The sequence below is a fragment of the Oryzias latipes genome, chromosome 14, assembly GCF_002234675.1.
Source record: "Oryzias latipes chromosome 14, ASM223467v1".
Lineage (NCBI taxonomy): Eukaryota > Metazoa > Chordata > Actinopteri > Beloniformes > Adrianichthyidae > Oryzias > Oryzias latipes.
In genome coordinates, this window is record NC_019872.2 from 13,202,927 (window position 1) to 13,226,366 (window position 23,440).

The 23,440-nt window shown below is 38.8% G+C and overlaps 3 protein-coding genes across 5 annotated transcripts in view; 2 read left to right on the plus strand and 1 right to left on the minus strand.

Moving 5' to 3' along the window:
* The first annotated feature begins 96 nt into the window (after positions 1-96).
* On the plus strand, positions 97-2,029 carry mia (melanoma inhibitory activity). The gene is made up of 4 exons (XM_004076373.4): positions 97-337; positions 478-611; positions 1,610-1,720; positions 1,827-2,029. Exons 1-4 carry the CDS (start codon positions 220-222, stop codon positions 1,848-1,850), a joined length of 387 nt encoding a protein of 128 aa, XP_004076421.1. The 5' UTR covers positions 97-219; the 3' UTR covers positions 1,851-2,029.
* Positions 2,030-10,809: 8,780 nt separating this feature from the next.
* On the minus strand, positions 10,810-12,887 carry LOC101169800 (alpha-crystallin B chain). Its single transcript, XM_004076372.3, has 3 exons — positions 12,053-12,887; positions 11,812-11,934; positions 10,810-11,739 (listed from the first exon to the last, which is right to left on the minus strand). The coding sequence occupies exons 1-3, from the start codon at positions 12,230-12,232 to the stop codon at positions 11,557-11,559; spliced, it is 486 nt and encodes a 161-aa protein (XP_004076420.1). The 5' UTR covers positions 12,233-12,887; the 3' UTR covers positions 10,810-11,556.
* A 1,145-nt stretch (positions 12,888-14,032) lies between these two features.
* cfap54 (cilia and flagella associated protein 54) overlaps positions 14,033-23,440 on the plus strand; it is a 28,752-nt gene continuing 19,344 nt past the window's right edge. For all 3 annotated transcript variants that reach the window (XM_020708853.2, XM_020708854.2, XM_020708855.2), the window contains exons 1-21: positions 14,033-14,198; positions 14,693-14,798; positions 14,932-15,081; positions 15,156-15,321; positions 16,793-16,851; positions 16,989-17,132; positions 17,314-17,415; positions 18,120-18,218; positions 18,533-18,722; positions 18,803-18,901; positions 18,980-19,092; positions 19,200-19,308; positions 19,409-19,494; positions 19,835-19,972; positions 21,092-21,256; positions 21,339-21,467; positions 21,548-21,758; positions 21,941-22,074; positions 22,744-22,944; positions 23,021-23,113; positions 23,185-23,373. In XM_020708853.2, the coding sequence (XP_020564512.1) occupies positions 14,071-14,198; positions 14,693-14,798; positions 14,932-15,081; positions 15,156-15,321; positions 16,793-16,851; positions 16,989-17,132; positions 17,314-17,415; positions 18,120-18,218; positions 18,533-18,722; positions 18,803-18,901; positions 18,980-19,092; positions 19,200-19,308; positions 19,409-19,494; positions 19,835-19,972; positions 21,092-21,256; positions 21,339-21,467; positions 21,548-21,758; positions 21,941-22,074; positions 22,744-22,944; positions 23,021-23,113; positions 23,185-23,373 (2,811 nt within the window). In that variant the 5' untranslated portion in view covers positions 14,033-14,070. The remainder of the gene's footprint in view (positions 14,199-14,692; positions 14,799-14,931; positions 15,082-15,155; positions 15,322-16,792; positions 16,852-16,988; positions 17,133-17,313; positions 17,416-18,119; positions 18,219-18,532; positions 18,723-18,802; positions 18,902-18,979; positions 19,093-19,199; positions 19,309-19,408; positions 19,495-19,834; positions 19,973-21,091; positions 21,257-21,338; positions 21,468-21,547; positions 21,759-21,940; positions 22,075-22,743; positions 22,945-23,020; positions 23,114-23,184; positions 23,374-23,440) is intronic.

The following is a 23,440-nucleotide window of genomic DNA, read 5'->3' on the forward strand; positions in this document are numbered from 1 at the left end:
TTAACCTGCCCCCTCCTCTTCCTCGTTCCTGTTTACCTGTTCGCAGGGTTTCAATGGAGCTCTGTGTCTTTATGAGTGAGGGGGCAGGGACAGAGGGCAGCCGCTGCAGCTTCAGCTCCCTCTGAAAGTTTCCACACAGACTGAGGGCAGAGAAGGAGGACCTTCCTAAAAAGGATCAAAAGCTTTCTTTTGCTGTCAGGCAAATCCTGTGCCCCCGAAATGGCCTGTAGACTCAACATTTCACTTTTCTTGTGGCTTTTGTTGGTAATCTGTGAAGCTGGAAGGCAGATGTCTAAACTTTCCAACAAGAAACTCTGTGCTGACTCTGAATGCAGCCGTGAGTAGCAACACTTTCTTATTTTCAGCCCGGCTTGGTGAAGCAACAGATCAGACAATTCTTCTTTATTTTTTTTCAAATGCCTTAAAACAGAATTTTCTGTGCATATGATGAATAATGAAAATTATTATCCTATTCAGATCCCATTTTGATTGCCCGAGCAACGCAGGACTACTACCCTGCAGACTGCAGGTTTATCCCCATCCGACAGGGACAGCTTGTTTACGTCTATTCCATGTTAAAAGACAGAGGCAACCTTTTCTGGGCTGGCAGTGTAAGTACAAACAAACAAAACCTTTTTGAGGCATTGACGTCAGACATAAATGCATTTCTTAAGGAAAAATCTGAGCTGTTTCTACAAGTTTTCAAACATTTGTAGATGTGAATCCAAATGAGCTTTTAGTTTTTTGCTGGTGAGCATATGTAATTAAAACGTTCTCATTTGAAGGGTTGCCTATTTTTTCAGTATTATATCTATGCTTATTGTGTCCAAAGTACATCAGAAGTGAATCAAAGTCCAAGTTTATTTATCTATTACCAAAAATGTGATCTTACGATATAAACACATGGTGATGTTCAATCAAAGATAAATAGCTTCCATTTAGCACGGCGACAGGAGAAAAGACACGCCTCTTGGTGGAAAGCCAAAAAGGAGCTTGTGGAAAACAGAGAAGGGTTTTATTAGCTTGTGACATCATGTTTTCTAGTGAGCTAAAAATATTTAAGTGCCTAAATAAACATCATCTTATTTAGTTCTAACTCAGCCTGAAGATTTTCAGCTTTTCTTTTAATTTATTTAAGTTACAGTATTTTTTTTTTGTCCCTGTGCATCTTTCGTTTAGAAATTAATATTTTATTTTGAAAAATTTAGAGAGCTCTCGTGAATAAAATAATTCTTTTCATGTAAATGTTAAGTTTTTGTAACTTTCAGTAATCCATATCCATCTATGTTATATTTCAGGGTTACTGTTGGGTGACGGCACGGTGCACCCTGAACAGGCTGCCAGTCCGTCCCAAGGCCTAGTGTTCCATGTACACTATAAATATCTTGAGTCTTATTTTGTTTGCACAAATCATATTTTATCCTTATAGATGATAAGTAGTATTAAATTTCCTCCTTAAGCCTTCTGTGAAGTACCAAACTCCACAAACTAAACAAAGTTATCGTTTTGATCATTACAAGAACAAAGCCTGTAAAATGATCAGGCCATTTTCCCGCACAGGGCTGGTTAAGTCAAGCAATCTTAAGTCTTTTGCATCCTTCCCTTTCAGGTGCAAGGCTCTTATTACGGGGAACAGGAAGCTCGCATCGGTCACTTTCCCAGCAGCGTGGTGGAGGAGCTGCAGCCTCTGATGCCCGCCAACACTGAAGTTAAAACTACTGTAGGTGAAAAAACACACGCACAATTCTCCAAAAGCACACATGTTCACACAAAAGATTTATAGTGAACACCTTTTTACTTTTGTGTTCTTGTTTTTTTTTTTTCAGAAGTGGGACTTTTACTGCGACTGATGAAGCATTTACTGCAAAGGATAACTGCACCTGCAACACCGTTTTTTCGTACTGTAAAAATGACAACATTTATAGAATTCTTGGTGACACAATCAGGCAGACTTAAAAAAAACAATATGATAATAATAATAAGATAATAAAAACTATGATTGCTTCCTAAACTGGAGGTATAATTTTAACCCTTTCATGCCTGATTTTATTTCTAATTATATAATAAAATATCTTCAGTTTTCACATTCGAAATTACCGATAAATGGAGTCCTGCATTAAATGGTACGTTGCAAATTAGCAACATAAGGCATACAGAACTAAAGTCCTAAACTACAAGCTGGCACGCCTGTGTCTGGGAGCTGAGCTTCACCTTTGCAAACCCCAAGAGGATGCAGATACACTGTCAGAAAAAATGTGCAAAATTTGTACCTTTAGAGGTACAATGGCTTGTCACTGGGGCAGTACCCTCAAGGGTACAAATGTTGTACCCTTTCATATAGGTGCGCATCTGTACCCTTTCAGTATGTACCTTTCAAAGGCAAATATGTACCTCTGTGGACTAAATTGTACCTTATAGTGCTATGGTACCATAATGTACCTTTAAAAAAGGTACAAATTTGTTCTTTTAAGGGTACTGCCCCAGTGACAAGCCTTTTGTACCCTATGATGGCAAATTTGTACCAGATACAGCACATTAAAAGACCAGTATAATGTTTATCACATTTATTAAACATTCAAAAAAATTACAATTCTGACATTTCACAGTATTTACAGTGTCACAACAGGATGCATATATTTACAATTAGCAATTTTACAATAATGAAAAATCTATATTTTTCCTTCAGTTCACATTGCATTCATTGTAACTATAACCTTAACATTTGATCAATTGTAAACAGCACATAGCACTTCAGTTACCATTTTTAAACCATGAAATAAAACTTGTGACATTAACAAAAGAAGCACTAGACCTCATTTTAAGTACATCTTTCTACTGCATTCTACATTTTCTAAAAAAAGATAATAAAAAAGTAAACTTATAAACAAGTTTAAATGCATAATTTAAATAATAAAATGCATAAATGTGATTAAGATAATATTGATACGAATTCTAAAAAGAAGAACTATAAAACACACTAAAGATTACGTTTATGTCAATACCTAGTAGATCCTCTGCAAGCATCTCTTCTCTTCTCTTGATTCTTTGGAGACTTTGGCTAATGGAGCTTTTCTTTGAACAAGCTCAAGCACCTTTGGCACAATACTGGTAAACGCCGTCCTTGAAGCGCTGGCTTAAACTGACAGGTGATGGATGCATTCGGTCAACTTCATCAAACTGAAAATTAAAAAGAAATTAGAAAATTAATCATTCACTTTAACTAAAACAGACAAAAGACAAAACATTCTAATATTCTTTTTTGCCTCTTTCATTGCCATTTCCCTTTAGTGATCTCATTGTATAAATATTACTTGGCTTGAATGACTATATATTTATATATGGGTTTAGAAAATTACAATGTTTTTACAATTGAGTTAAAGCTGTTAATGATCATTTTAGCAGATGTCTCAGCTTATATTGACATTCAAAATGTATTTTAAGCTGAGAACTGATTTAAAATGTCACTGACCCCTGAGGTTGTCTTCAAGAAAGGGTACTTCTTTAGTATATCCTCTCGCACCTTGCTGTACTGGATATGCAGGACATTCACATGACCTTCAACGGATGATGCATCCTCACCAATGACAGCAACCACCTATTGGATCAAATTTAAAAGTCCATATTAATAATAAAAAAATACAACTGCAAGCACTGATTACTGGGGTTAAAGCACTTTGAGATGATGTTTAAAGACAGTTTGTGCAGAGTGGTTTGGAGTTGATCAGAAATTAACTTCTGAGTTGTAGGCGGGGCTATTGACACAGTAGTTACCCTCTGCTGATGTCCGATCATCCCTTTGTTTACGCCCTCTCCCTCTAGCTTACAGTCCTTCCAACCTAAAACTAACATTAGTGGTGAAACCAAAATGGTGAGCAATATTGAAGCTTTCCGGCCATAGTTTAGATCAAGCTCAGACAAGTATGATGAAGATGTTAATGGATCTGTTTGTCTGCAAGTGGACGCATCAGAATAGAGCAGAGCAGAGGGACTCAGACCCACCTCATTTCATGTGGTGCGTCACAATAGAGACCTTCCTCAAACTGCATTTATTTTGTCTGTTCCTGATTCATCCCAATTTGAGTGAATACTCAGATGTGCAGTTTTAAACGTGTTCTTTTAAACGCGCCCATCATGAGAAAAATACTGCGACATGTTAAAATGGGGGACCCACTCCAATGAAAGTTATTTTTTAAAATGTGGCATTATTATGATGACATCGTTATAAGATTTAAGAATAAAACTGTTTCTCAATATTTATTTTCTCAAATTGGGATGAATCAGGAGCAGATGAAAAGATGTAATTTGAGAAAGCTAGCTACATTTGGCAGGCCACAAGCTCCCTGAATGAAGACAAGCGGAGCGCTTGTCTTCATTCTCCTCGTCTGAGTTGGCATCTGGCTCACATCTATAAGGCTGGATAGCTCCAATATTGCACGCCAATTCTGTTGCTTGGGGGTTGTGAGGGACTGTAAGGTAACGGGAGCGTAAACAATGGCATGATGGGAAATTAAGGCCGGTTAACTCTGCAAAACAGTCCTGTCAAGAACTTGAAGGTGAATTCCAATTGAACTGCAGAAACCATGTCCCAGAAAACATTTTTCCCTCTCAAAAACTGCATAGTCAACGTCTGTCTTTGTATAATAATAATGGATTGGATTTATCTGCGCTTTTCAAGACACTCAAAGCGCTTACAGTGTGTCCATTATTCATTCACACTTGGTGACGGTAAGCTACTGTTGTAGCCACAGCTGCCCTGGGGCAGACTGACAGAGGCGTGGCTGCCATTTCGCGCCTACGGCCCCTCTGACCATCACCGGGATCATTCATGCACATTCACACACCAGTGGAGCCACACTGGAGGCAAGGAGGGTGAAGTGTCTTGCCCAAGGACACAACGACATTTTGGCTGGTGGGAGCGGGGATCGAACCGCCAACCCTTCGGTCATTGGACGACCCGCTCAACCACCTGAGCCACTGTCGCCCGTATAGTCAATATCTTGTTAATTATGCAGAGCTTTGTTGAAGGAAATACAGAAGAATTATATGTTTGTATGATGAGGACAGCATTCCAGAATGTATTCAATGTGTTGTGACTTACTCGGTACAATCTGCTGTTTCCCTAGAAAACTTTAAACTAGTTTGGATGATCTGACTTACTGCACTGTTTGACAACTAAACTGAATTGGAAAGACAGCCTGACTTTGAATGCTTGAAATGACTTTGTGAATAGATTATTTACTTACTTTGGCAAAAGAGGTGTCTTCAAGTCTTCGTCTTGTTGTAGGACTGTGTTGTAATATTATGGTGTCATCCTAGTCCACTTCAAAATCTCCACTTGAACTGGTATTGCAGCTCTTTGCAGGACAACTCGGCTGATCTGTCAAAGTATTAAAGCTTTCAGTTACTGTAATATTTAAATTAGTATGATAGCAAAAACAAAAAAAGTAAAAACAAAGATTTTTAAATACTGACCGACTTAACAGTTTAGCAGATTTGTTATCTTGTCTAAGACAGCAATAGGATAAAAAACTCATACTTATTTGCCCGTGTTTTGTTCCCCACACTATCCTGTCAAATAAATCATTAACCCTTAGACTCCTATTGATGCAAATATACAATCAAAACTCTTCAGCTCAAAAATGTTCTTAATTTAGCATGTACTTGAAAGCAAAAACACAGATTATTTCCCTTGGAAATAAATTCAGGCATCAAAGGGGAATTTACCCAAAACCATTCAAAACAAAATAGATAAATTACAATTTAAAAGAAAAACTTCACTTTCTGGATTTGTATCTTCGGCCAGACAAATTTCCAACGCACCAAGGTTTGGGTTTTTCAACAGGAGATCAGAAACCTGCTCATCAACTTCTGTCTTTGAGTCATCAAACACTTTCAAGTCCAAAGTTGGGATGTTGAACTTTTTGGCAGCTGTGAACAAAGCAAAATTATGTTTAGAATACAGCACAGAAATTATCTTTAAATTAAAAACCAATTAAAAAAATCTGTTTGCATCACAGCTGACAGTTTTTCCACAAAGTTGACTGATTCCTGTAAAGAAAAATGCTGGAAATTGTGATGTTTCCACTCACCGCATTCCCAAAAGGATTTGAAGGTCAGCTAAACTTTAAAACATTTTTTTTTTTTTTTGGCGTTCTACATGTTCACGCACAGCTTGCATCTTTCCTGGTGGGAAAAAAATAATTACAAAAAAGAAAAAACATTACAACACCAAAAGGTACCAACACAGCATTTATTCAGATCTAAGCCCTGTTCCAAATAAATTAATACATTTTAAAATAGTAATGGCAAATGTACAGTTCACACTAGCTGTCACAGCAATGTTGCAGAATTTGCAGAACTGCTAAAAAAAACAACACTGACAACAATGCACTGGCTTCTAAGGACCTACAGATTTATTTCTTGGAAGTTCATTTAAAAAAATATTTTTTCCTGATTTATACATGAGTTTTTGGTTTGAGAAATCGTGACGAGTATCTGGAATCACGGACCTCCATTTAAAAAAAATAATCTCTGCAAGAGAATGATCAAAATCAACAACACAGTGATGAGCGATCATGATCATGACAACCTAAACAGTCTGTCACTGTCTTGCATTCGAGAAATGGTGGCTGCGCGCGCACAGCAGCTAAGGCAGGCTGACATATAAATGGGAAGGACCGCCATACTCTGCGGTGTAAAAAAAATAAAGTTAAAACGTTATTGGACTCCTACACATTACAGATTAAAATGATTAACGCATTGAATTCAACGGACCTGAAATATCAGTAGGAATTATGGAGCTGGTCGTTTCAAAAGTAGCTGGCTTCCTTACTAAGAAAGACAGAAAAAAAAAAGGGGGGGTAGGCAACAACAACCGGTGCATCAACGCCAGCGTACATCGGTAAAACGGCGACAGAATTATCTAGTGAAAAAATGTATATATTTCAATGTATTTAACGGAACGCGGTACAACACCAATAAAAACAACAGCTTAATTTATTTAATGGCTGCATTTAGCTGAACTTCAAACGGCTGAGGCTAACCGTTAGCAAACTCCTGCTCGTAGTTTGCAATCTCCTCACAGGCACATACACGGTGGAATAGCAGCATTCCACAACACAAAAGTTATTCCTTACAGATAAAATAACCAAACCCGCTTAAAACAAGTTTCCAACTTATTTTTGAGCAATTAGCAGACTTACCTCAGTCACAGCCTCTAACTTCCTCCGTCCACAGCGGGATAACAAAATGGCGGAAGAAACGAAACTTAAGAAAGTAGAGTGGGCGTGGTCTCGCTGGTTTACTCCAACATATTTCCTCTACGTTTTTACACCTACTTAAATAAAAATTACTGATGGTAACTCCGAAAAAAGTACTCTCTCATTTTTCCTGTGTAGGTGCAAAAGCTAAAAGGTACTAATATGTACACATAATGTAACGTAGTAACAGAGAAATTTACTTTTTTATGAGAATGTATGATTAGAAAGAAAATAACTTAAATTAACAGCTCAAAGACTAGAAATTTAAATTGAATTTAGGCCAAGTTAAAGTACACCATATAAGGTTAAAAACATCAAATAATTTTGTCTACATTGTGCTTTTGCTCTAAATTAAAGGCAAAACTTAAAACAGCTCTTATATAAGTAAAAAAAAAAAAACAGGCTCACACTAATACATGTTTAAAAGTTATTGTCTTGATGCTCTGCACAATCAATAAAATATAATGTGCTTGTGTACTGTTCAGAACTAGTCATAAAAGATGTGTGGTCTCTTAAATATATTTGGTTATTTTGTGCATCTTTTCCAAATAACCAACACGTATTAAATGATTTTGGGTGACGTTTCATACACTTTGAATTATTACTTTTGTCACACAAGTGATTGTACCTTTGTTTGTGGAATAAAGGGTCCAAATATGGGCCCTCTGATGGTTGGAAACATATTTGTACCTTTTTTATCCTTAAATGGTACATATAAGTACCCTAAGGTGTAATTATGACTCACTTAGGGTACAAATTCACCATTTGTACCCTAAGTGTTCACAAACGTACCCCAACCGTACCCTTTTTTCTGACAGTGTAGTTTCCATCAAGAGGATTTCACAGACATGCTTGAATGTCTTTTATATTAGGTTAGCAGTCATCATTGACACTCTGTGATTCTGTTCATACCTTTATAAAAAATGTACATTAATAAAAGTACACATCTATTTACTGTTTTTATTTTACTGTGACAGTAATGTGCTCATGAAGCAACAATATCATACAAATCTCACAAGAAATTTTATAAGTTTTCCTTATTGAAACATAAAATAGTAACTTACAACTTAAAAACATTTTTGCTGGCCAAACCCATTTAATCAAAAAAAAGAAAAAACGTTGTCATACCTTTTTAAATAGGTGAAGAAAATGGTGGATATAAAGGGAAACATTGACTCTTTATGGAAAAGAAGGAGGATCTTAGGCACAAGTATAAAAAGCATTCTAGAGTTTCTGTATCTGACTTGTTGTGTGCATATTATAAGGCAAACAGTGACCATATGTTGGAGGTTATGGCATGGCTGAACAGAGAATCGCTTCAGGGAATCTTTTTTTCTGGTAATGCTTCTTTATGTTAAATTGGGGAAAAAAATTCTTTTAGAGATCTATATTGTATTAAATTAGGAATCCAGAGTAAATTTAAAGACCAAAATCCCATGAGAAAAATTACTGTTTTTAACTTGTTCTTATAGCATATTTCTGATGATGGAGAACATATAAAAAGAAAATTATGATTAAAACAGCATCTCTGAGCATTTCTTTATTCAAATTATTGTAATTTAGAAGCAAATGAAAAAATGGTGTTTGAAAAAGCCTATAGTTTTTACCCACAAACTGTGGGCTATAAGCTTCCTGCTCTGCTCCATTCTGATGCATCGACTTGTTCACGAATAGATCGCCGTACATCTTCCTTTTTCTCGTCCAAGCTGGCATTTGGATCAAAACTCTACAGCTGGATTGTTTCAATACTCATCACTATTTTTGTTGCAGCGGTATTTTTTTAGGTTGGGGGTGTGAGGGGTGTGAGCTAGTGGGAGACAGTAAACAGAGAGCTCTCAGCAACAGGGAGGGGAAGGGGTGTGGGGTTGCTCTGCACCAACAGTCCCGCCCACAACTCAGAGGCGAATTTCTTATGAACTCCTTCACTAATGTCCTAGAAAACAACAAAGGTTTGTTGATTTTGGCTAAAAACAGCATAATCATTAGTAAAAGACCACTGAAAATGCTTTTACAATAGACCAAAAGCTGATTGGAGTGGGACTTTGATTAAAAAAACAAAACAAACCAACTAGCCTTGACACATACTACAGTGGAATGCATTCAATTAGAAGAATCTTAATTGTGTCAGGAATGCTGGTTTGCATAAGACCCAGAAATCAGCAATTTCTAATTCTTTCGAGCAAACCAAACAAATCAGGTTTGCATCATGATTGGAGTCATAGAGACACGAACAGGAATAATTAAACTGGCAGGAAGCAGCTGGGGTGATTGCATTAACCGACAGTGGGTGTGACAGACGAAAGGGATGACAAAACAGAAGACTGAGCAACATGTTAAACCCAGTAAAGAAACCTCACAAACAACTCCTCAGTAAACAAACAGGATGATGATGGCTGATATCTACATATCATATATATAGACGATTTGGTAATTAGATAAGATTATTTGTGATTCTTTGTGAGATTTTTGTGAGATTATTTAACGGTCTGGCCAAACTGACTATTGACACAAACAGGACGGAACTGCATAATACAATGCATGACAGATCTTTGGAAGTCCAACAAAACTACACAACTGGTTAAGTCTACACAAAATACATTAACTGATACATAATGACTGAAATTTAAAACACCTTAAAATAACAAACAATTCAAATGAACACTTCCAGCTCCCCCTCTTCCTGTCTTTGTTGTCAAGCTTTAGTATCAAAAGCAGCTCCATCCTCAGCCTCCCCCACGGACCAGGAAGAACACCACTGGTAACTCACAGGAATAAAATCAAGGAAATTAACATTTAACTCAGAGATAACAGAACAATAAAAACTCACGGTGTGCTACATAAACCATTTTAAAGTAATTGCTGAGGTGTCATAGCTGCCACTGAAAATAACACAGGAAAAATGATGTCGGTGCAGAACTCAACCTTTTCTGTGTGGCTGTGGACACCATTGAATTAGGTAAAAAGAGGCAGGAAGGACAAACTAGCCGCTCAGCGGTCTTGTGGTGAGTCACACTAAAGATTCTAAAAATGGGACTCGAAGCCTCCCTTCTCCACACTCAGCAGGAAAGGGTTGGATTGGGGGGGGTTTATCCACCAAATGGTTCCTAGCAGCTGTGTCTGCAGCTCACCACTCCCCCAGAAGATAGCTTAAATGTCGAGAACAAATTTTACACATCTACATGTATGGCAACTAATGGGACTTTAAAACCAACTTCAATTTTAGCTACATTTATTTTCCACTTTTGTGATAAATTTGCGAAAGTTTTGAATAGAATAGAATGGAATAGAGTAGAACTGTATTCATCTTAGAGAGGAGAAAAAAAAGAAAAGAAAAGATAGCTGGTTTAATTTCTCATCTTATGTGCTAACACGTTTCAAAAACTGCTAAACTGGATTAACTTGAAAAAAAAAGGGCGCAAACCCAATAAATTGTTCATCTTCATCAAAGGCCCTTCTCAGACTTTGAATATTTCCAAATATCAGTTCAAAATAAATACATTTTTTTAAAAATGGGGGGGGGGGAATCCAATAGAGACAAAATACCTTAATCTGCATTTAACTGTTTTTTTATTGTTTTCTTTGCTAATGTCAGAAGGTTGTTGTCAGAGTTACAGACAAGTCATTTTTAATCCACAAGTACAAATGCACTGTACATCCAGCACATTTAAACTATCTTTAGCAGCTCAGAAGTTGTGAACCAGAAGCCCGATGATGGAGGTCATCTTGTCGTTTTTCATACTCATTCAGCATCTTCTGAAAGTTTTGCTGCAGCTCACTTCACCTGGTCCCAGGTCCCTCTGTGGCTTTTCTCTTTTTGTTACAAACTAAAACTGACCCTAAATAAAACTTCCCTACACATACAGACCGAGGATCTTCTCACAGAGCTCAGTTTGTGTCTAATCAAATTTGGTTCATGCAATTTAGTCATCATCAGAGCAAATCTGAGTTATTGTTTGCTCGCAAAACCCGCAGCCCACTTCATGGTTTAAATCTCAGTAATTATGCTTGTATTAGTAAAAAATAAGCATTAATTTAAATTTGACCATCTCATTGGTAATAAATATATTTGACTTTACTGTAGATGTGAACACATTTTGAGTCTCAGGGAATTTTTTATTTTGTAAATCTTCCCTAAAAACACAAATTCACAGTGAGTCAGACTCTGTTGCCATGGTTTCCAGTAGACACCTGACCTCTGTGAGAACTGTTACAGTAACATAACAGGTTAAATATGAAGTAAGAAAAGCACTTGGGTTAGTAGTTGAAGAGACTCAAGGATCCAGAGTCTACTCTCCTTCTACTTCTGTGTTCCATCATCACAGGAGATGGGAATGCTGCGTTCCTGTCCTTGAGAGGAGCGAGGCGCCGTGATGGTCAGCACGCCATCGAAGGTGAGGTTCGAGGTAACGTTGGCTCCTGTCACACCGAATGGGAGCCTGTACTTTCTCAGGAACTCTCTGGACACGAAGCTGTGGTCGTCCTGAAACAGAAAGAGATCGGCACGTCAGAGAGGGACTCCATCTCTTCATCGCTCCTGCAGGTCTCCTCCGACCTCTCTGCCTTCGTGTTTCCCGTGAACGGTGATGAATTCGTCTGAGACGTTGACGGACAGCTCATCAGGGGAGAAGTGCTTCACATCCAGGTAAATCACATAGCGGTCCTTCTCCAGGCGCATCTGTAAGCAGAGTACAGCTGTTAGGATTCTTGCTATATCAGATATATTATAATTTAGCTATTAACTAATGTTTAATCAAAGTGAGCTGATTGATTACATTTTGAGAAAAAATGTTTACCTCAGAGTGACCATTCTCTGGCCAGTTGACCCACCGCATGAAGGAAGGGCGTATCCAGGGGAACGACCAGGAGAAGGGCCACATAATTGGCCAGTCAATGAGAGGTTCTGCCAAGGAGAGGTCAGCGAAGCGGCTCGGCAGGGCCCGGCGGTACCAGGGGTACTGAATAGGAATGTCCATGGTGATATGAGGGCAGTACTGGTGCGTGAGCAGAGCTGAAGTCTGGTCTGAGATCGGTGCTGTGGGTTCTCCTCCTCTGCTTTTATTTGTGTTTCCCTCCCAGCCCCCTGTCCCTGTCTGTGACCCCTGGGCCGGCTTTGCTCTAGACTCTGCCAACAGGAGGATCGTCCTCCAACAATGATGTCAACTGTTTGTCCCTACATTGCAGTCATTGTTCAGCTCATCTGACAGGGTCCGCCTTCCTCTGTGTAAGCCCTGAACTCTTCCTTTCCTCTCAGTCATGAGGGCATGCTGGCCAGGAATACTGCTGATGCCCCCTATGGCTCACGTCCCAGGAAATACCCCTGTCTAATGTGTGGATGACTATGTGAGCATTTGATTCAGGAATGGCTGACAGGGCACTCGCTGGCAGGGCTCCGACTGCCAGCAGCTTTAGGTTTGGGTGTTCTGGATGTGTGGCTCAGTGAATATGAATGGGGCTGCATTAAATTACACGCTGAGTGCATGTCATTTTGCTCTGGGCTCGGATTTAAAATCCGAATCTTCCCCACTGGGTTTGCCAACCAGGATCTTTCAGCTTTCCGCCTCCTTCCACCACCCGCATCACATTAGATTTGTGCTCTAAATGTTTACCAAGAAATATCTGAAGTCAAAAAATAAACCTGACAAATAATAATCTTGCTTTCCATGTTTGTTTATCTCATTGCGTTACCCACTGACCACCTCAGAGTAGCTGTGTCACCTTTTAGATGTAGAGGCAATTCATCTTCAAAAACAACATTAATGGCTGAAATTTAAGAAAAATTAAAATAAAAACGGCTAGCAATAATAGAGCCAAAAATGGCAGTGAATGAAACCACCAAAAATATCTGGTTATAAAAAAACATAACATATGCATGGATAGAAGACACCAATGGCTAAGTCTGCTATCTTTTTTTTGACAATATTTATTTTTGGGGAAAATGACAATTCTCAACTTCCCCAGTACTTCTTTTCCATACTATCATTTATGTGCAATTTCGTTATATTAACCTGTAAAATATCACGTTTTGGGGATTTTTTTTGAGTATTAGATTCCTTTTAATCTAAGGTTCATTACATAAGATTGAATGATGTTGCAGGAAAGACACTACTTTTTTTGTTTTTTAAGGTTCCAGGTCCTGACATCCTTCTGAAAATAATAGACTGTTTTGTTGTTGTTTATTTCATTGAACAGATTCCAAGTAAATGACAAGAAAACAAATGTATACAGTAAATGTTCAGCATAAGGTACACTGACAAGAACACCCAGAGGGTTCATAATATATACATGTAAAGGTTCACAAAACGTTTTCCTTTCTTTTAGAGGAGGGTATTGATTTTATGAATAAATTTATATTTTTAAGGAATTAAGGAAATTTGATGTTTTATGATTACATTTAAATGTATGAATATATTTTCTGCCAGAAATATTAATAAATTGATCATAAAAATAATTAGTATGCTATATTTGATTTTTTTCCCCTGTAAATTAAGTTGTAAAAATTAAGTTGTTTCCCATTTTAGCATGAGTACTCACACTCACGTTTAGCCAATAAACAAACTAACAAGTAAATAAAACTGACTTTCGTTTGAACTTTCAACGTGTTTTAATTTAATTAATTATTTGATTTTGGCAGATGTATTGTTTCTAATTCCTCTTACTAAGTGGATTTCTGTGAGGCCAGCTGGACAGAGACTTGTCAAAAACTTTCAAAGGAAATTCGACTCTCGCTTCCGGTTGGCGCTGCGTCGTTACCATAGTAACCAGGCTAACGTTTTTGCTGGTTTGTCGCATCGGGACAGGAACTCGTTGAAAAATGAACTTTCCTGCTTCACATTACGGGGATCTTGATGATAGGAATCCCGTTTTCATCGCTTTCAGGCGGGACATTAAGTCGTTAAAGTCGTTGATGAAACGCCCAGATGGTGGCGCACAGGTGAAAGGGTGAGAGACGTTTTAGATTAAAATTTTCAGAATTCCCACATTTGTGGTAAATACGAAACCGATATTTTAAAAAAATAATATCTAAACAAAAAGAAAAACATTTATCAAGAAGTGAATTTGCCAGTTATAGTCTTACATTTGACGTGTTTTAAAGTGATTTAAACAAAGTATGTTACGTTAAGTATGTTTCACCAGGCAAAATTTCAATGTCCGCATGCGTGGCTCTGTGTGTCCCTCATTGGCTGAATGTGAAGGTGATTTTACGTAGTCAACATACAAATCTGATCATATAACTATTGTGATTATATAACTAGTATATTTTAATTATATCATAATTGTATAAATATTATGATTATGCATATTTATCATACTGTAGATAATAACACTCTTAAACATTCAGTGATTCACCTTCAAATGGAAATAGCACTTTTATCTTTCATTATTCAAATAATTGTTAGTCTTTTTGTTTATTTGTTTGCTTGTTTGTTTTGAAGGGTCAGGCTTCTTGTGGAGATCTGGAAGCAGTACAAACACAGACTTCCAACAAAGTCCTACCAGGAGCAGATGCTGCAGACTGCAGACTTCCTCTCTGAAATTAAGGTGAAATTCTGTTAAACTTTTGGAATCTTAGTCAACAGCCCAAAAAGATTTTTCAAAGGAGCAAATTTAGTATTTGCTTCTATCCTCCTGTGTTGGTACCTTGAGTAGCAAATACGTTGCTTTCTCTCAACAGATGTATGAGGTTGCTCTGTGGCAGGGCTACAGCTTGCACTTGCAGCAATTCAGTTCAGAGGAAATAACAGACATTAGGGATTTGGAGCATTTCAAGGCCTGCTTCTTCCCTGAAGGTTTTGATGTGGACCAAGATGTTGTTTCCATGAAGGTACGCTGTTGCAAACTAGGCAAATCTTGGTTTGTCTGCAATAATAGCATGTCTGCGTTTATGTGTGTGTCAAGGTCCGTGCAATGCTTGGCTGTGCCCTCTGCACTTTTGAGCTGGAGAAGAAGCACAGCATCCTGAGCCAGAAGGGACGCTGCAAACTCCTGCATGTGTTGAACTTTATCAGGATCATGATGCAGGCCTTCCAGCAGCATGACCATCTCTCCTGGCATATATACAACGGTACGTCTTTATGTTTTAGATTAAAAAGAGGTACCCTTTAATTTTTTATATACAGAACACAATGAAACATTTAAAACTGGAAAATATAGGAAAACTGGAAGAATTTTATTTAACCTGGCAGCTGTTGTGCTTTATATGGAGCAATAAATGGGATATCTTCTGTTTAAATTATTAAAATGATTTTTTGTTGTTTGTTCCTATTGTGTTAATATCATGTGTCATATTTGTCACAAAAATGGGCAGACAGCTGGTTCCCATTGCAGCAGGTTTCATTACCACAGCTAAAACTCCAAAAAGCTAAAATCCAATCCAAAATCCAATCCAAAATCCAAAAAGCAAAAATCAGGCCCAGACAAGTAGGGGTCAGTAATGAGCATGGGAGCATCACAGAGGAAACAGAAGTACTCAGGATCCAGGCAAGATTCGGGGCAGGTGGCAGGCAAGTGGAGTGAGAGACATCGAGGGTCAGGAAATCAGAAGATCAGGCCCAGATTTGACGCTTAGTAATGCAGGCAGAGTGGCACAAACGATACTTTGCACTAGGTGAGGCCCAGTGCAGTGCTTAAGTGTACCTACTGAGAGTGATTGCAAATAAGAGTCTAGTGTGTGGCATCCAGGGGTTGCTGGGAGATGAAGTGCATTCAGAATTCTGGAGATGGTTCCCGCCGGTGACCAGAGGGGGGGACAGAGCTCTGACTTCTGATCATATTGTTTACAGTAATTCAGCTTGGACCAACGATTAATGCATTAAACTTTCACAATATTCTGGTTAAAAATATGCAGGAATTAGGGAAATGCCACACCTGTGAACTTGCCACGCTAACGCTATCCACAACTTCAAATTCCAACATTTTTCCCAAGTATCTTCCCAAGGATTTCTGAGGAATTTTGCCGTGATAAATTAAAATTCCAAGGAGGACTCTAAATTTGTAGCTGATACTAAAGGGGATTTATTTGGAAAATACAAGATGGCAGCATCTTCCCAAGGTCCAAGGTTAACCAAACTTTGGTTGTGGTTGTATACTTAACCTGGAGTGTGTCAAGTTTTGCTAAGATCGCTTAAACCATTTTTTTTCCCATATTGTGTAAAAATGTAAAAAAAGTAAAAAAAAAAAAGTTACATTTCACACTTTGCCACAATTTGGCTACCAAGCTATAAGTCCTGTGTACATCCATAATAATCTTTAAACTTCCTTCCTTTGGATATCCCTGACACATGTTTTGGTTTCATTAGGGAATTTAGCAATAAATTCTTTGAGCCCCATTAAAGATTTTGCCCCCATTCATTTTTTGGATGGATTCTCCTGCTGTGATGTCATCACTTTGTTGGAGAGTTGGAGGAGCTGGGGGCAAAATCTCTGCAGAAAACCATCAAAATGATCCAGCAAATTAAGATAACATTGTTCAGGTAAAATAAACCAGTTACCTTATGGTTATAGAAACATTTTATTAATGATCTTTTCTTATCCAGGCTCATCCCTCATTTACAACATCTGCCGTTACCTGATGACTATGAACTGCAGTGCAGAGGTACTGTTTTTTGGTCCACTTCAAAAGCTTTTTCCAACCTCACTGCTATTTCATGTGTGAGACACTCTGCAGGGTGGGGCACGGTGTTGCGTGGAAGTCTGCGTCACTGTTACGTCAGCCCTTGTGCTTCTTTTCAGGCCCTGGAGTATCTTCTGTGGGCGAGCATCAGCGTGGAGTTGTCTGTTCCCCTGATGACAGCCAAGTACCTGCCACTGAGCGTCACTCTGTACTGCGCTGTCTGCCACTGTTACTATGACAACCAGGCTGGGACGAAAGCAGAGGTGAGAAGTCGTTTGTCTGCATCAGATCAGATTTCTGGGGGATTCTACCAATCAATACACAGACTGGGTTCATTACAGCAGAGCATCTGCACATGAACTTTAACCTACAAACAAAAACCACATTGAAAGGTTGTTAAAATATGCCTGAACATACATACATACATATTTTAAATGCTTTCAGGAATTTGCCAGGAGAGCTCTGGGAAAAATCAATGAACGAGCAGAAGAGGATACTGCCACCAGCATAGAGGCCCAGAGAGCTTATAAAGAAGCTTCCATCAAGGCACTGACAGATTCTAACGTGGTTCCTTTCATTTCTTTAACACTCACTCTTTTTAATCCTGCTCTGACAGTTTTTTTTAAGCTTTAGAACAAGGGTGTCCAAACATTTTGCAAAAAGGGACAGATTTGGTTAGGGGACAATGAGAGAGCCAAACATCTGGCCTGCATTCTCTTAACCTTTATAATATAAAATGCAAATGAATTATTTTTTGCATTGGCAGCATTTTAATTTCTTTACATGAAATAGAAATACTGAACATCTAAATAGAATTTTCCCCAAATCACTGTGAATCTCTGATTTGAAGATCAGAAATGAGGGGTGCATGATATGAGAAAAAATTGTGATGTTAGTGATCAATATTGCGATTATATGACTTGCGATACATGAACGAACAGCAAAATGAACAACAAATCCATCATATCCATTTCACTACAACAGTTTTATTTAAAAAAAGTCATTTAAGTTGTACTTCAAATGATCTTCATCTACATATGAGTTGGACATCTAACATAAAAGGGCTCCATTCGATAGGTCACCAAGGTAAAGCCGTCCATCCGATTAGTCAAATGCATAAGGGGCTCTGTTTGATTAGTTAAAAACTTCAAGCTGCCATGAGATTGTTTTAGCATGTGTGTAAACATTAAAAGTAGGGTAAAGACATGCAAACCTGACTTACAAACTGAAGTCTTTTTCTGTTGTTTCAGCTTGGTGCTCTGGTGTTCAAGAGGGCAGTTTTTGAGAGCAGGAGACCCAAATACAAGACAAGAATCCAAGCCAAAAACTCCCTGAAAGACTTTACCAGCGTAATGGGATAATCATATTTGACATCTTTATAGTATGCTTTCAGTTTTTACCTCTGAGGGGCAGCCTTAATCTAGTGTAAAGAATCAAAATAGTAAGATCTCGTTATCAGACATCATGTTTCAGTAAATACAATTTCAGAAGATTTTGGTTCAGTCTGCTTTCACTTAGAACAGTGGAAGTACCGGTAATTGCTATCTCAGTGTGTTTATTCAATTATTTTCTTTTCTTGGTAGAAACCTTCTTGGCTGAAACAGTCATAGTTTAACCACTGAAACCTTTTCTGCTAATATTGCTTTTCTTTGATGTCCTGCAGCCTTGGCCTCGAACTTCCACAGAGAAGTTGCTGACGTCTATGTTTGACTCCTGCGCTGGACAGTTTTTGGCCATTTTGGAAGCTCTTTGGGACAGCAGCGCACGGCCCCTGCAGATGAGGATGCTGGGAGATGCGGAGCTGCAGGAAACCGCCCTGGAACTGCTGTCGGCTGGCATTTGCATATTGTCTGGTTTGTAAAAAAAGAAACACAGAAAAAAGTGCCAATAAAAGTTAAAAACTACACATATTTGTTTTTACACGCGGTTTTAGGATCTCTGGGTGCTTCTGAGCAGAAGTGTGAAGAGCATCTGGCCCTTAACCCTATCATCCTGACATCTACTTCAACTCTAATAGAGCTGGCAGTGACAGGTACATGTGGGTTTTTTTAAATTGTGTTTGTTTCAGGCTGGGTTTCTTTCGGGTAACTTTGACGTACTGTGTCATCAGGTGAATACAGAATCCCCATCATCTCGGCTGTGAGGTTTCTCAAGTTGCTGTTTCAGTACAAGCAGCTGGATGTGTTTGCTGACCTTGCCAAACAGATGCTACATATTCTTTCAGTAAGTGGCTCAGTCAGTCATCTGGAGTACAGATAATCCCAAAAAGTGAATCTGTCTTTTCAAGTTTCCTCTTTCTCCATTGTTGATTGTCTTTCTGTTTCTGTCAGGAGGTGAAAGGTCAGCCTTTCAGGAAGGCAGAGTGGGAGCTAGCTTTACTTCACAGCTACAGTATTTTGTTCTTCCAAAAGAGCCGACTCAGAGATGACATGAGTGAGGGTAAAAGAATCAGATAACGCAGATTCCCTATTTTGTTGCAAAACATTTCTCCAATTTTATGCAGCTTTGTAATTTTTCTCCTCTGTTTATGTTTCCACAGACAGATCCAAGTCTTCAGCTTTCTTAAGTGATGAGATCTCTGCTCTGGTAAACACCCTGCAGATGTCCGTCTGTGGCTGTGATCCTGTAAGTTTTTGGGTCGAACATTCATGGTGGTTGTGAATGGTTTGTCTGAGAACCCTAGTACCCCTCACATCTGGTAAACAGACCTGTAGCTTTGTGGCATTTGCTAAACAATGAGTGGATAGGTCTTAAGGTACTGGTCATCGTTGCGGTTAGCCACCTGAGAGCCTCTGCTCCTGGGTCTGTCACAAATTCATAAATCTGTCATAAATCACCCCAATGGAATTGCCTTCCTATCCCGAAAATCTGTAAAATGAAACTGGGTATTTGACATGCATTGATGAGCTTTCCAATATATCCCATACCTGAAACTTGTGTATGTGCTGCATATTTGTCTTTCCAGGAGCTACATCCTGATGTTAACTTGGTTTTGGATGTTGTCTTATTCCTATGGAGTCAGGTGAAGGTGGTTATGCAGAGTGATCAGCTTCAAACTTCTGAGTTTTCTCAATGTGATCAGAAAACAAACAGCTATCGGAAGGTATGTGCTGTAAAAGAAGCCACCATTTTTATTAATGCAATAAGTTACAAGTAGTGTTATTACCACAGGTTCTGTTAGCCTCTAAGTACACAAGCACCCTGTGTGTGCTTTATGTAATTATGGTCCACAGCAGTCCTGAACTGCATGTACCATACTACTCATACTGCTTTCACAATTCTGAAATTCATACTGAAAAAGTCACCAACATTTAGTTACAAATAAAACCAGATAAAAATCCATTTTGGGAACAGTGAATACCCCCCCCCCCCTTCCCAAAAAATTATGACATCACAGTAGGAGTAACCATCAAAATAATTATTGACGAGCAAAATTTCTCCTGGTGCTCAATTGTTTTTTTCAAATCTACTAACAAAATCAAAACACCTGTTAGGGATATCAAAGGAAAGTTTTAAAATTATTATGGGATGACCACAGGACCTAACGCTGGTGGCCACTTTTTTGGCAAAGTGTATGTTTGAGCGATCTTCACAAAGTTTCAAATACATTCCACCAGGTTAAGTGTACAACCACAACTGAAGCTTTGTTGACCTTTGACCTCGGAAAGAGGGTGCCATGCTACAAATTTAAACTCCTCCAAGGGATTTTGATCTATTACCTCCTAACTCCTGGAACATCAATGGGAAGCTACATGGGGAAAAAAATGTTGGAATTAAAAGTCAGAGATTTTGAACTGTTGCTTGCACATTTTTTACTGGAATATCCTAAAAATATGATACACATATTCCTGGCTCAAGTTGACGAAAGGGTATGACATACAATAAGAACGTAATAGAAATATGAGTGTGGTTGACATAAACCCTTGTTGCTAAGGAAATCCAAAAGTTTATTTTTGCCGATTCTTTTCAAAATTACATTGACCTGTTTGTCATCCCCTGGCATCTAAAACATAAAAGGGTTGCTATGGGGATAAGACCAACAAAAAAGTATTTTACTCGTGAATTTGTCACGTTCAGCTCTAACCAGAGAGGGAGGGGCATGTAGCCACTTAGCCGTTAAGGCTGGGTAGAAAGGAGGGGTGGGTAGCGCCTGTGGGCCATACAACGCCACTCACGGCTTTAACTGTTTTGTATTTGCTTCTATCTGTCTACATCATTACAGTGGCTGTGGTGTCTGAGTGTGCTCTGTGAAGTGGCCCTTGCCTGTCAGCTGGCAACAATCGACAGTATCATGACAGCAGAGATGATCTGTACTCTGGCCGGTCAGCTAGAAAAAGCCTCGGAACATTTTGGTTCAAGTCGAGGTCCAGTCTTTGGCTCAGTTGAGGTTTGTGGGTAAACAAAAAAAAGCTAAATACTGGAGGAAAAATGAGGCTGTTTGTCTCATGCCTGTTTGTGCACATCTGCAGATGACCACTGCAGAGCTGCTTCAGAAGCTGCGTGACATGGTGAAGAAGGGTCTGGAATCTCTGTCAAAGGCGATCTCTGCTCTGAGTACTCAAGACCTTTCTGCAGTCACTGACTCTGCCTTCCTGCAGGTCATTTTCTTCTCTACTGTACCAATATAATTGTAGCATTTCATTTAACCGTGGAACCAAAGTTCCCTTTGTCCTTAAAGAAACTGGGACCACTTCAACCACCATCAGGATCAGCACAAGAGATAAAAAGAACAAATGAAAATAGGAGGAGGAACACAGAAGATGTGGAGTCAGAGGTGGAGTCGAGCTGTGAGCCTTCTATGAGTGTGTTCCTGCAGGCCAGAGACCTTCATCTAGAGCTGGAAATCATCCTCCATAGGGTTTCTGTCAAGTTGCTGCATCTTCATGCAGGTCTGAGGCACTGCACACATTGGCTCATACATTACACCGAAGCTTCTTAGATGTAATCTGTTTCTGACTAATATTAAAAACTGTCAAGACAAGACAATTTAGATATATTTAAGATTGCTGTATATAGATTACCTTGTTCATGAAGGTCTTGAGGAATTAGAATTTTCCTTTTTTTTGTTTAGTTGAAAAGCCGGAGTTGATGGATTGGATTAAGAACAACAAAGTGTCCAAAGCTCTTTTTCTAATCCAGAGGGCCTTGCTGGAGCACAACACTGAGATTGTGATTGACAGCAACACAACAAAGACTCTCCTAGAGGTTGAACCACATTTTTAGACTTCTTTTACAAACCCATGCAGATTTTCAAAATGCAGCGAGAATATAGATTGTGACATTATTTTTTTGTTTTTCATTTGTAAGAGAATTGTTATAAAACACGAGATTTAAAAAAAATATTATTTAAAAAATGTCAAACTTATAAGGGAGTGGAATGCAAGTATCTTTTACTTTAAAGACGCATTCCGATGAAAATGATCTTTTTGGTGTTTTTAGCATTTTCTTGTGGCATTTTTCTGATGATGGAGGACATAGATAAAAAAAAATTAAGATCCAATAAAGAGCTTATATATAATGTTGAAAATATGCTGGGGAAAAGGGGGCAGATTGCTCTGTGCTAACAGTTCCGCCCAGACCTCAGGGGGGAATTTATAATGAACAACTGCCGCTCTGCAGAAACTGTTTTAGAAAAAGACAGGGGTTTTTTTAAGGCTAAAAAGAGCATACAAAGATAAAATACGACTAGGAATGCATTTAAAATCTATCAAAAGATGATCGGAGTGTGTCTTTAGATAAATGAAAAATAGACATTAAAAAAACGCATGATTTGGATTCTGTTTTAGGTTTTATGATTTCTAATGTCTTTCTGGGAATCTTCGGCTAAACTGGAGTGAATTGATCTTTTAACAAGTGCTCTTTGTGTCCTAGCAGGAGGCCTTCAGCCTGATGGAAAAAGCAGAGCTGGAGGAGAGAAAGGTTTACATGACTTTGTATCAAACTAAACAGAAGCTTCATCAAGCGGGCAAGGCCTCAAAACACAAAGGAGAAAGCCCTCCACCTCCTCCTGTCCTACTTTCTCGCACTGACCACACCTTTGCTTTTGCTCCTGCTCCATATGACTTGGGAGAACAGGTAAAATTCAGATTAATTCAGAACTTTATCGAACTACCAACACTGAGTGCACATGATCTCTCCTCTTCATTTCCAGGTGTGCTGGTACCAGCTGTTTGGCCGTGTAGCTGAAGGCATCAACAAGAAGGTCCGCCTAAATGACTGCAGCTTGCCAGGGACTGGACTTATGGTGAAGATCTGGTTACATTGCAAGGTCATGTTTGTGTCATCACGTTTCTGTAATACTGAGCATGCTTCCAGGTTCAAGTGGGTTCTGGAGAGTGTGTGATGAGGGTTGAGGGTCTGCAGCCCAACCAAAAGTATGTGTTTGCTGTTGCTGCTTACGACAGCCAGGGCATGCTGCTGGGCAACAGTATTGGACAGACAACCACACCTCTGCTGGCATCCGTGCCGGTCCAGCTGTTGGCCACGTGGGCTCACTTGGCTCAGGCAAGCTACCCTCTGTTTCCCACTGCCTGGGATAAACAAACAGAAGAAAGATGCGCTTGAAGGTGTG

Excerpts from the sequence above, each read along its gene's own strand:
- mia (XM_004076373.4), top strand. The coding sequence starts at position 220 with ATGGCCTGTAGACTCAACATTTCACTTTTCTTGTGGCTTTTGTTGGTA. Across the intron at positions 338-477 it reads TGCTGACTCTGAATGCAGCC|ATCCCATTTTGATTGCCCGA; the intron begins GTGAGTAGCAAC and ends TATCCTATTCAG. Across the intron at positions 612-1,609 it reads ACCTTTTCTGGGCTGGCAGT|GTGCAAGGCTCTTATTACGG; the intron begins GTAAGTACAAAC and ends CTTCCCTTTCAG.
- LOC101169800 (XM_004076372.3), bottom strand. The coding sequence starts at position 12,232 with ATGGACATTCCTATTCAGTACCCCTGGTACCGCCGGGCCCTGCCGAGC. Across the intron at positions 11,935-12,052 it reads CAGAGAATGGTCACTCTGAG|ATGCGCCTGGAGAAGGACCG; the intron begins GTAAACATTTTT and ends CTCTGCTTACAG. Across the intron at positions 11,740-11,811 it reads GGAAACACGAAGGCAGAGAG|GACGACCACAGCTTCGTGTC; the intron begins GTCGGAGGAGAC and ends TTTCTGTTTCAG.